The 13,377-nt window shown below is 42.9% G+C and overlaps 1 protein-coding gene across 1 annotated transcript; it reads left to right on the forward strand.

The window, feature by feature from the left end:
• The first annotated feature begins 1,405 nt into the window (after nucleotides 1–1,405).
• Nucleotides 1,406–12,556, forward strand: LOC141757910 (sorting nexin-18-like). Its single transcript, XM_074618843.1, has 4 exons — nucleotides 1,406–2,697; nucleotides 3,187–3,480; nucleotides 4,277–4,659; nucleotides 10,468–12,556. Exons 1-4 carry the CDS (start codon nucleotides 1,919–1,921, stop codon nucleotides 10,692–10,694), a joined length of 1,683 nt encoding a protein of 560 aa, XP_074474944.1. The 5' UTR covers nucleotides 1,406–1,918; the 3' UTR covers nucleotides 10,695–12,556.
• Nucleotides 12,557–13,377: the final 821 nt, after the last annotated feature.

Genomic DNA, 13,377 nt, shown 5'->3' on the forward strand with positions numbered 1-13,377 from the left:
TCTGAAACTTTAATGTATGTTTAAATGATGCTGTCTTGGCCAGGTCTCTCTTGTAAAAGAGATTCTTAATCTCAATGAGTACTACCTGGTTAAATAAAGGTTAAATACAAAAAAAAAAATATATATATATACATATTATTCTCACTGTGCAATATCATTTTCCACTTGTGCAATTTTGTTAATAGTCTGTTTATTGTCAATACTGTATATACTGCTCCTATTTTTATACTTCCTTCTATTTAAATGGTTTATATTTTGTTAGTTTGTTTAGCTCTTTTTTTTACTGTGTTAGCTGATGCATCTTGTTTTTTTGCACTATCTCCTTTGCTGCTGTACTCTGCAAATTTCCCCACTGCAGGACTAATAAAGGAATATCTTATCTTATCTTATCTTATAGCATATTATAGCAAATTATTGTATAGCAGATTATAGCCTATTGAAATGCTCAGTTTTCATACGGGTTTTTGATTTTTAATTTAGTCCCATATGCCTCAACAAATGCAGAAATTGCACACATATAGGCCTAGTATTTTTGGTAATTCTTAGCTGCATTAGGGTCTCTTCATTCCAAAATCTGTTTTGCTCATTGTTATTTCCCTTGGATGGTTGCCTTCATTATGCAGAACAAGTTAGATAGGCTAGGGGGGGATTTTGCCTAGGACACCAAAAAGGCTAGAGCTGGCCCTGAATACACTGCGCAATATGTGAGCTGCATTTGCACATAAGCCCATTGAGCGTTGTGTTAAAATATTTCAACGTAGAAGGAACATTTATGACAATTAAAGCTGCATAGAACCCTAAGTAAAGAGCACCTCCAGATAATGTTTTAGGTCATAAAAAAATATATATATATGAAATATTTATTTATTTCTAATTTATTTATTTACTTCATTATATTTTCATTGTAAATACATATCCTTTTAACTTCATGTTTAGCTATTTACATTTATTTACTTAATTTTTATATTATTATTAAATTATACACTGCCTTGGGGGAAGGTTCTGTGTTGTATGTATACAATCAATAAATATGTGTTTTTAAAAAAAGACTCCAAAAATACTATATATAAAATTCTTTGTAATATATAGTTTTTTTTCCACAAAAAGTTCAATTAGCCTACCTCCAATTTTTTAAAATTGAATGATAGATATTTGTGAAATTATTGGTTAATAGTGTTAAAATAATGAATAATAGCCTATAATTGGGATATGATTGATTCGATTTAGATATTGATTTTGAGGCATATTCAAAGAGCAGTGGATGACGTGTCGATAGCCTATAGAACAGGACGATCCATGTATATGATGGAGTTTTTAAAATGAGGTTATGTGGGGTTTTTTCCATGCATGAATTCAGTGACTTGACTAAACTTGCTCCTGGCTCCACCCTCCGTTACTCAGCCAGTCTACTACGTGTTCGGACTGGAGCTGCCTTCAACTTACAAGCATCTCGGGGAGAGAAAGAGAGAGAGGAGGAGAAAAAAAGGACTTTCCCCGGCTCTGATCTGGAGGAATAAAGCATAACTTCGTCAACTTTAAACTATAACCGGCATCTTCGCTCGGAGAGAGGATCTCCTGTAAAAACGAGTTTCCTCTCTATTTTCCGACTTGGATGAAGTTGCGCATGGAAACAAATGATACTTGAGAGGAGCGGAGAGAGAGAGAGAGAGAGAGAGGAGGTGGGTGTCGGGTACAACCCTGTGTGTTTCTCTTCTTCTTGTTCTTTTATGCATGGATCTAGGACACAAGTTTGATGTTGACAAAAGTGGGAAAAACTATTGTTGCTGCTGTTGCCATTGAGTGATCTAAATCTCCTTGGAAGTTTCAGAGAGATCAAATTAAAGGTTGAATAAAAGAAAACTTCTTCTTGAAGCCACAAAGACAGGATACAGAAAAAAAAGACACAAGTGCTACAATTATGGCGTTAAAGGCCAAAGTGTTGTACGACTTCCACTCTGAAAACCCGGGGGAGATCTCCATAACAGAGAATGAGCTGGTGACCCTGTTCAACGAGGAGGAGCTGGAGGGCTGGCTGGAGGGGGAGAACGGCCGGGGGGAGGTCGGCCTCTTCCCCGCCTCCTACGTGGAGATCATCAGGGACCACATCACCTCCAACGCCACCAACAACAACGGCGTCTCCTCGCCAAAGCCGACCAAAGCCCCGACGCCCACCCACACATCCTCCTTCGCGTCCTCGGACACCCAGTCCCAGAGGGGACCCGGGGCCGGCAGCGGCGGTAGCGCCGGAGGCAGCTTCCACACCAGCCAGGGCAGCGATGACGACTGGGACGACGACTGGGATGACGCCTCTCCCGCGGCTGATGCGCCTCAGGGTATGGGAAGCTCGCCCCCGTTGTACCCGGTGACCACCTCCTTGCCCGGGCGGCGCGACAGCGCCCAGCAGCATCAGCAGCAGGCCAAGAGCTCGGCGACGGTCGGGAGGAACCTCAACAGGTTCTCCACCTTCGTCAAGTCTGGTGGGGAGGCCTTCCTGCTCGGGGAGGCCTCTGCTTTTGTGAAGGACGGGGACAGGATCTGTGTGGTGATGGGGAAGCATGGGCCGGAGTGGCAGGAGGACCCGTATCCGTTCATGTGCACCATCGACGACCCCACCAAGCAGACCAAGTTCAAAGGCATGAAGAGCTACATGTCCTACGGCCTGACTCCGACGCACACCAACGTACAAGTCAACCGCAGGTATAAGGCCGTCTTCCTCCTTCTCCTCCTCTTCCCTCTCTGGGGTTTCCAAACTGATTTCTTCACCGGATCCCCCGGCCCCCGTACACTTAAAAATAAATGTTTCTGCGGCTTTTTCCTGTGGCCGCAATTGTTCCCACAAAATTGCAAAAACAGAGCTGACTGTGGCCTTTTGCCCCCCAGAGTCCTCAGGAATCTCCTCTTTCCTTTCTGAGATTCCCTCCGCTGCACCTTTTACATTGTTTCCCTGTCAGTAGGTCTGTCATTTCCAGCCAACACTTACTCCCTTACATTTCAGTTTCCACTTGTCCCTGCTGCTGGGAATAGTCCTTACACCCTTCTTTTTTCACTCCCTCTCGCTGCATTTTCCTGTTGTTTACGTCACTTACTGAACTCCCTCGTTCCCATTTACCAAACATTCTCCCTCCCTTCTCATCCACTCATACCTAAATCCTCCCACCTGTCTCGTCTTCCATCAACCCCCTGCAGGTATAAGCACTTTGACTGGCTGTACGCTCGCCTCGTGGAGCGCTTCCCGGTCATCTCAGTGCCCCACTTGCCAGAGAAGCAGGCCACCGGCCGCTTCGAGGAGGACTTCATCTCCAAGCGGAGGAAGGGGCTGATCTGGTGGATGAACCACATGATCAGCCACCCCGTGCTGGCACGCTGCGACGTTTTCCAGCACTTCCTAACGTGCGGAGCCGACGAGAAGGCCTGGAAGATGGGTAAGAGGAAGGCAGAGAGGGACGAGCTGGTCGGGTCCAATTTCTTCCTCACGATCAGGTAGGAGGCTGGGTTATGAACCACTCTTCTGTTTTTTATTACAAGCTTATAAAAAGCTCTGAGCGCTGACTGAAAAGCCTTTGATCTGTTGGATAAATAAACTTATGATGTCAAGCACTTGCGGTCCAAGAGAACAAGGGCGTCCTTCTAGAGTCACCATTTTCCAACAGCATTCAACAGAGAAGGAGAAATCCATTGTAGAAGAGGCCTAAAGACCAACATCTACACCAATAAAGACCAGAATGCCATGCTGCTACAACACAGATCGGCCCCATGGTCCTGACCTTCTTTACTTGAAAAGGATTCGCTCTGCGTCTATAATCAGCCACTGAACATATCAAATTACAGCCCAGTCTCTGGAGATTGGAAAAGGCATTCTGGGAAATGTAGGCAAATAACAGGAACACTTAGTATTGTAATACTTTCCTATTCAATTGTCCAGCAAAAAAACTACCCTGGGAAGCTTGTAAGGTTATATTTTTGTTCATAGCATGTCAAGGAGGAGTTTGTGGTGCTGGGTTACATCATTGCATTGTGTCAGATGTTCCTGTTATTTTGTCCACCCACTGTAGTCATATTCGCCCTTCAGCAAGATGCTGTTATCAGTTTTCCTTGTTTCACTGGGCTGTAACGGCAAGCTTTCATCATAGGGAGTGCCTGATAGAGAGAACAAGATAACAGAGGACTAGTACATAAAGATGATGTCATGCTTTCATAAAAAAAATAAATCATTAAGGACTTTCAGAATAAAGCCACAAAGTCTAAAAATGTCCGTCTTTGTCATTCTTTCCTTCAGCCCGCCTACCGTCCCGCTGGACCTCCAGGAAGTCGAGAACAAGATCGAAGGCTTCAAGACCTTCACCAAGAGGATGGACGAGAACATCGTGGTCGTGAACACCACCATCAACGAGTTCGGCCGCAAGCAGATAACGGGGTTCAAGAAGGAGTACCAGAAAGTGGGACAGTCCTTCGCGCTCCTGGGGCAGGCGTTCGAGCTGGACCAGCAGGCCTACTCGGCGGGCCTGAACAAAGCCATCGCCTACACCGGCGAGGCCTACGAGGCGGTGGGAGAGTATTTCGCCGAGCAGCCGCGCCACGACCTGGCTCCCATCTCTGACCTGCTGGATCTCTACAGAGGACACCTGGCCAATTTTCCTGACATCATCCATGTGCAGAAAGGTGGGGAAGTGTGTGTGTGTGTGTGTGTGTTTGTGTGTGTTTGTGTGTGTGCTCTGAAATCAGAACCACAGTGTTTGCCAAATAGCAAAAATGTAAACATAGCAAGCTCATTTGCATACACACTTATAATTATATGTTCCGCTTTTTTTTCAAATGGTAACGCCCACTCAGCTGTTGCAAAAAGCAGTAACGTAGGTTACCAAAGTCAGCCAATCGATGCTAATCAATAAGGTTATGAATAATATGAACGCTAGCACTAGCTGAGTCAAAGTTAGCTGTGCGAAGTTTGGAATAACTGAAGGGGTTAGTTTGGATTTTTTGAAGCGGGGTCGTATGTATACTCCTCCGTTCTGCAAGGTAAAATTACTGTTTTGTGAATTGAGTCTGCTCTGGTCTTGAAGACCACGATATAGCGGCTTCAGTTACTGTCGGGACGGGCTGTCTGACGGCGAGGTAAAGCGGTTGTGGACGGGAGCAGCAGAAAAACTTATTTTATCTACCTAAAAAAACAGTTTAAGTGTACGCTATATTTAGAGTATTTTCACCACTTTATCTTGCCATCAGCCATTATATCTCGGTCTTCAAGACCAGACCAGACTCCATTCACAAAAACAGTAATTTTACATCGAGGAACACAGGAGTTGTTGGTCTACCGCTGCTTTCATCGGTTAGTTAGTTTGTGTTATTGTGTGACTTTCTGATCTGAACTAACGTAACGTGACCACAGCAGAGCATTGCTTAGCTTCCATGACGGTACACTGTGTGCTTCTCCAAACTGGGAGCGTGACGACCTCCATCTAAGTTACTCTATGTAACTAATTAATACACTGACTATAAGGCTGTACATGTAGCAACGTCATCATGCAGAAACCACATAGGAAAAAGTTTTTAGAATGGCTTGGGGAAAATAGCATTTTGACAATGAGACCTACATACTTTTACTAAAATGTTAATGTTTGGATTTGAATGCAAAAGCAACACGACTGTAAAGCTATAGAATGATATAAAAACCAAAAAAATAATGGACTTGCCCTTTAAAATCTTAATCAGAGTCTGAACTCTTTAACGCGCCTACGTTGCCACTTAGTTTTTCATGACATAGTCTGGGGAAAAAAAGGGAATTGTGCAGAAGTATGTGAAAAGAGTTACTGATAAAAATGCATTAAACCTCCCAACATGCTTGCAAGATATTAAAGAGATGCAGGACCTAGGTCAGAGGTCAACGGGTTAGCTTCAAATGGAGCTGATAGGGACTGAGTGGTCAGGACTCATGGATGTCTCTGCAGGGCGGAGGCCTCTCGTTCCCCATGCTGCAGGCAGTATAATCTCCTCTGCAACAAAAGACTAGCACAAAAGAGGTTTATTTTTTTTCACTTGGATTACAAAATAATTAATTCCATTTCCAAACGCCATCCAGCCTGCAGCCTCCCTTACGTATTAATCATGTCGTTATAAAGGCAGATAATACACAGAGAACCAGATTCTGACTGTTTCCACATCTGTTTTCATTTACCGAATCGTCAATCTGGGGCGAAAACTGAAACCCACGGTCCATTGTAACGCTCTGGGTACTGCGAGAGCCTGTACTCGCTCACAGGAAAACACAGAAAAACACACACACACTCTCACAGACGTGTACAAAAGGACTTGCCGAGGAGTTAGCTTGTTAGTTGCCTCCAGGTTGGGAGGAGGGAGTTGCTCCTGGCACGCAAAGGCCTGACGTTTGCCAAACGTAGAGGCACTGTTTCTATAGTCCGCTGAGCCCCGTTCTCTAGACACAATCGCAGCTCCCAACTATGGAAATGCAATCTGAATCCCAATAGATCCTGTGACTGACACCTACGTCACCTACTTTCTGATTGACAAGTAACACATTGTTTCATGTCCCACAAAGAGCGTCCAACTTCTAACAACTCTGAACATTTCCCTCACTCCTGCTGCACTGAATGAACTCTGAGTAATAAGGTTAAGTTTAAATTGACTACTAAACGTCAGTAATATGTGAAATGAACATTAACATGTGTCTCAGTGGAGCATGATCTCATGAAAAAGTTGTGCTTACTTGTATGAAATGGGACAACGCACAAAGAGTAATGAATCATAATGACTCTACCAGGCAGGGGAAACCATAGACTGTATAAGAAGTGGATTTAGTCAAAGTGACCCATTGGTTTGTGGACTGCCGTTTTGAAGCCTCCGGTTCGGCATTTTGAACGTCGCCATCTTGGTTTTTGGACTGCCGTTTTGAAGCCTCGAGTTCGGTATTTTGAACGTCGCCATCTTGGCTTTTTGCAACCAGACATTTTTAGACGACCAAATTGTTACAATTAACTTTCAAAGGGTTAAAGTTCTAAGACAAAAACACAGACAACTCCCAGATCGGAGAACGCCGCGGTAGCAACCTGTCAGTCACGAGGTAGCTACGCCCTAAAGCTTTATGGTCTATTTGACTCTAAATGGGACCATAATTTACTAAATGAACATCATGCTGTATTGAAGAAGACTAGAAACTAACAATTGAGACCATAAACTCATGTTTACAATGTTTACTGAGGTAATAAATCAAGTGAGAAGTAGGCTCATTCTCTCATAGACTTCTATACAATCTGACTTCTTTTTGCAACCAGAGGAGTCGCCCCCTGCTGGCTATTAGAAACAATGTCAGTTTAAGGCACTTCCTCTTTGGCTTCACTTTTTAGACCCAGATGTTGTTGCCCACTGGGGGAAACATATGCTAAATGAAACCCAAACCTTTGCTAAAGTAGTTCATCATAACCTTAATTAAAACAACTTCACCTTATCTTAACTCTCAAAAAGTGACCCAAACGCATATCATTTGAACTCATAGTATTGTCATAGGATATGATATCATCATTCCTGCTTTCATAGGAACTCACACAAAGTAATGTCATCATCATTCTTGGGTACCAAAATGTCTTTCACTTCTGGAAACCGTAGCTAGCAATGCTTTACAAGAAAAAAAAAGATATTTATAGTATGAAAAGGAACAGCAGTGCTTCTTTCTTTCTTTTATTTAAAACATACAGACTGTATCCCAAAATCTTGGATCCATACCAAATTCTGATCATTTGGGCAATGGGCATTGGTCAATTCATTCTTAGGGACATGACCTAACTTTCCAACATGTCCCGCCACTTAATAGGCAAACGAACTCAAAAGACCAAAGCCTGCATGTTTTAATTGGTAAACTAATTGATGAACAAGGTTATGCGTTGTACAAAGGGAGTCATTGACTCAAAGGCCATGAGAGATCAAAGCACAGACTCTGAGTAATGCACCACTGCTGTCACAGGAAACTTTTTTGTCTGCTGCTGAGTAACACAACCCCACGATGCAAAGTCGGCACTTCTGTCATAGTTGTGAAATAACTACGTCTAACAAAAGATGGCTGGCTTGGTCACAGTTTCCATAACAGTCAATTTGGTGAATGATCCTCATTGAGAGAAAGATGCCTTCTAACTAAATAAAACATCAGATTACATTCTTTTGATTTAGCACACAAAGAAAAACCTGACTGCAGGTTTCATATTTCACATAAACTTTCATTCCTCTCTCCGCAGGCCTACATTCCATATCTATCTATGTCATATAGCGCTCAACATTTCCCCAATAACAACCAAATTACAAAAACCATGGCACCACGGATTAGCTAGAAAAACAGCTGCTTGGCTCTTAAAGCGGACAGCTTTGTTGACCTAAATGCCCCCGTACAGTATCGTCCGACGTCGCCGGTTCTGTCTATGAGGACCAAAGGCTACATCTGATTTGAATGAGCGGAGAGATTCCTGGGCCTCTTGTCCTGTGTTGCCCTGGGACTGCAGGAATGCAAAATGGAGCAGTCTCAGGATTAGTTTCCCCTCCTCCTCTTTTCTTCTCCCTCTTTTCCTCTTTCCTCCCGGTGATACAGCGAGTTGAAGAGAAGGAGGAGGAAGAAGAAGAAGAAGAAGAGGGGAGGGGTGTGTGTGTGTATGTGAGAGGGGGGGTGCAGATAGTTACAGAGCTGGACAAGTTTCCCACCAGGGAACAGTACAAGAGTTCAGATTACAGCTCCGTAATCGCCTTGGCAGCGAGGAGAGCAAAGTCCATGTTAATTTCAGTTCGTTAGTGTACTTGTGCAGATATACTGTGTATGAGACAGAGAGAGAGATTTAGAAAGAGAGGTCATCGAGGTCAGGGAGCTGTGCCAGACTACAAGCAAGCTCATCATTTCCTCCACATGTTGCCATGTTAGAGCCAAACTTTGAGTTCCTCTTCATCCATTTCTTCATGGATCCAAACGCTCTACTACTTCCCCCATGAAAGTTTAGTCACACTCAGCTATTCTGAGTCACGACTGGGCGTTGGGTAACTTCAAGGACCCTGGAAAAAGTATGCAACAACCACCTCGTTTCTTTAGTATGAAAAAATGTCATGGACAGCTTGGAGAATTTGGCTGCCTTTCTCCATTAGTCTTTTTAACTGTGCTAGCTTGTCCCATTAATGTTACTTCCAGGCTAGCTGCCGTCCCACTAGCTTCTGTGACAAGTGAACCATGTTCCCACCGTTTATTCTAAGATAAAGGAGTATTGACCTCAACACTTGTTATTAGAAGTTGAACCCTTTATAACCTCATTTCCACCAGAGGAACTTTCCCCCGAACCTTTTGAGGAACTCATTGACCGCAGGGACCAGGGTCTAAATCAAGTTCCGTGAACATTTTACGGGGCCCTTTTACCCCCCCGAAAAGGCCCTTTTTGGGGGGGGGGGGGGGGTAGTACTTTTCATACGTCAGCAGACTAATTTACCTAATCGAACGGGTGGAAACACAGACAACAGTGGACTGAAGGAACCTTTTAGTTCCTTGAAAAGTAGTTCCAGGGACTATAAAAGTCCCCGGAACTTTTGGTGGAAACCTGGTTTAAGACTAATAAAGTTAAACAATGATTATTTATTATACGTCATTGTGACTGTTTCTCCGAGACCCGTATCCACTTGTTATCGGTTTCTCCTAATGACAGATTTCCAACTTGTTAGCTGTATATTCTCTGCGTCTTAAAAAAATGTCTCTTCGGTGTCTATTCTCATAGCTCGCCATTTGTCTTGTGGGCTTGTGGTAGAGTAGATGGTGTTCATTAAAGAAATAGTTTGAGTTCAACATTTTAGTTATTTGTTTTCTTAAGAGTTTGATAAGAGGGTCCTATCTGTCTGTTAGATTTGAAGTTAGCCTGCAGATAGGAGCTAGCCTAGCTTAACATAAAGACTGGAAGCAGGGGGAAACAGCTAGCCTAGCTCTGTCCCAAGATAACAAAATCAATGTGCCTAACAGCGCCTCCAAAGGTCTCTAATTAACATGTTATATCTGGTTTGTTAAATCAATACAAAAAACTAAATATAAAACCAAGAATTTGAGTTTTGTCATGTCAATTTAAGATAACCATCTCTTGGCTCTTAAATAACAGACAACCATGAGACTGGTATCAAAATTCTCATTTAGCTCTCAGCAAGAAAGCAAATACTATGAAGATGAGACAAGAAAACTATGCGATAAGGCTGATAAAAACAGAAATATTACATAAAACATTATATATATTACATATCTTATTTTTACTTAACCATTCCAGACAAATGGATTAAACTGTACGACACTGGTGAGCTTGATTATGTTTCACAGGCTGCGTTTTTAGTATTTTTTCCTATGATTTGGTTTTACTTCTAGTTTTAGTTTGGCTCTATACTTTGTATACCTGCCCCACTTTCTCAGTCTTCTCCCTCTCATCCTCCCTCCCTCCCTCCACCACCTTTTTCCAGGTGCACTGACCAAGGTGAAAGACTGTCCAAAGCAGGAAGGTGAGCTCCACAACCGCTGCAACATCATTTCCTGCGCCACGCTGGCAGAGATCCAGCACTTCCACCGCACGCGCGTACGGGACTTCCGCTCGCAGATGCAGCACCACCTCCGCGAGCAGATCGGCTTCTTCCAGAAGATCACCGCCAAGCTGGAGGACGCGCTCCAGAGATATGACGAGGACCAGTAGGAAGGGAGGGAGAGAACAGAGAAGTTGGACTACAAAGGTCTTGAGGAAACTGGGGGGGGGCTTGAAGAGGGGAGCAGACAGGGATGATTGATGGGTTCGTCCTTCGGTAATGGAGAACATCTTAACGTCCTTTAAGAAAACTTTTTGATGCGGTGAATCCTGGGCCTGGTACAAGCATTGGAAGAAATATACCACTCTTTTAAAAAAAAAATGTAGGCCACTGGACTGTAGAATAACAACTTCTTGGATTATCTGGACGGCTCTGATGAATGTACCAGTAACAGGGATTTTGCTGACGCTCCAGGCACGTCTTGCAACTCAGCGGGACTGCGACAGATATTAAAAACAGCTGCTCACATTGTGACGGGGCTGCCTCTACATTCCCGGGTTTCAGGGTCACGTGATCTCTTTATGCCTCCACTCACCACTTTATGGAAAACCCTCCGTCCGGGAACACGGAACTCAGCAGGAACGTTGACACGAAACTCCCCAGTGCACTTAAAACTGGATGTTTGAATGATTGAAAGACAGGACTTCATGAATTTAATGAATTTTGTTATATCTGTGTTTTTACTTGAATGACCTGTTCAGTATTGTTGCGACGGGACATGACAGTATGGAAGTGATTGTGAAAATGGAAAGAGGCAAAGTGGGCGTAATCTCCTCCGTTGACTGAGCTCAGTAGTTCGATTCCACCTACTTCTGATGTCTAACATCTGTCACAACTCGCATGCTGTCACATCTTTATTATGTTATAATTTGAAGCTCTGTGTTGTTCCGCATTTTTTGTTTATGCCTTGCCGGACCTAAAACAATAACTGATCTCAGACTGATTTAATTTTTTTGATCTGCTTTTTTTGAGAAGCAGCTCTGCAGTTCTATTTCTTTGGGTTACTGCAGGCCTTGGGTTATTAAAGAGGACCTATTGTGCTTTTCCCCTTTCCTTTTGTGTGTTATATGTTTTTTTGTGCATGTAAAAGGTCTGCAAAGTTACAAAGCCCAAAGTCCACGCCAAAGGGAGTTACTCTCCCCCACAGAAACACTATACCTGAATTGCCTGAAACGCCTTGCTTGAAGTCCCGCCTTCTTTTTTCCGTGACGTGGTGATGTCACCAAGTAATACATTTGCATAATACCTGCCGAGCAGCTAGTTTAATACGCCCTCAAACAAAGCTAGTTAGAGTGGAGCTGGAGCGGAGTCCGAAGAGTTTGGTTTGATTGACTAATTACGACAGAGTGGGCCAGCTGACCAATCAGAACAGACTGGGCTTTTCGGCAGGGTGGGGCAGGAGCTCAAACAGAGCGTTTCAGACAGAGGGTGAAAAGAGGTGCTGCAGCACAGCCGGTATGAGAGAAATAAAGAGGGTTTTTTTAACATTAAAGCATGTAAACATGTTCTAGTAGAAACCCAAACTACAAGTATGTACCTGAAAATGAGCATAATAGGTCCTCTTTAAAACCCCAAATCCACATCTGTCTTTTTGCTTCCCCTCAATCATGGGAGCTCAGAGGTCATGCTCAGGGTACGGACACTTCAACGTGATGGATGCTTCCTGGCATTAAAGCTTTGAATCCAGATCTTACAGTTTAAAGCCACCATTTGTGGGATTTTTATGTGATTATAGCATATTTCAAATTCTTCTGAGGGCATAGTCTTTTTTTATTGTAAAAAAGGTTTTAAGACAATCTTGGTGCAAATCTATATGTTTCTTTCCCCATGCTGTCTACTTTGGTCCTTTTTTTGACACCGAAGTTGGACATTTTCCGATTCTGCACAGCCGCTCTTCTCGGTATGCTAACCTGCTACTCTGAAACATTCTTGTTAAACCAATAAGTAACCAAAATAAACTCACAGAACTGTTTGTTGTAAAGTCCCCAATCAATCACAGTATTTTGACACCCAGAGGGAAGTTTAGGATCTGGTGAATATAACTAATAAACACTGACAAAACAGTAGATCACTGAGATTATCAAGTAAATGGATGACAATGGTTTACAGTATCTAGTGCGGCCAATTTTAGGCTCGCATAAAGTGTTTCTGGTAAATGTTGTAACGTCAGGTGTGACTTCACCTGGGATTTTACTTGACATGGTTTATAATAGGATACACCACCAGCCAGGTTGTTATTCACGAACACGTAATTCACTACGATGAAACCGTTTCTTAACACTTTTAATGTAACACAGCAGGACAGTATTTCAGTAAATAAATGAAAGTAGAATTTATTTCAATCATTTATCTGTATTGTTGACTGTTTTCCCTAAATATGACTTATAGTTTCACTTGACCCATCCTGTGTCTTTCAATTAGGGTTTTTATGTTAACCCAGCTGGGATCGGCTCCAGCCCCCCGTGACCCTGAATAGGATAAGCGCTTACAGATAATGGATGCATGGATGGATGGGTTGTCGGTCCGTACCATTCTCGTGAACGTGACATCTCAGAAACGCCTGGAGGGTATTTCTTAACATTTGCCATAAATGTCCACTTCTTTCAGATTTTGGTGGTCAAAGGTCAAGATCACTGTGACCTCACAAAACACATTTTTGGCTATAACTCAAGAATTCATATACTAATTATGTCAATTTCACACAAATATATATATATATATTTATAATTATCGAACAAGACACCTGCTCCATCATATCTTCATGTTTTCAATTAAGTTAGTCTAGTATAAAAT

Source organism: Sebastes fasciatus, chromosome 19 (assembly GCF_043250625.1).
Source record: "Sebastes fasciatus isolate fSebFas1 chromosome 19, fSebFas1.pri, whole genome shotgun sequence".
NCBI lineage: Eukaryota > Metazoa > Chordata > Actinopteri > Perciformes > Sebastidae > Sebastes > Sebastes fasciatus.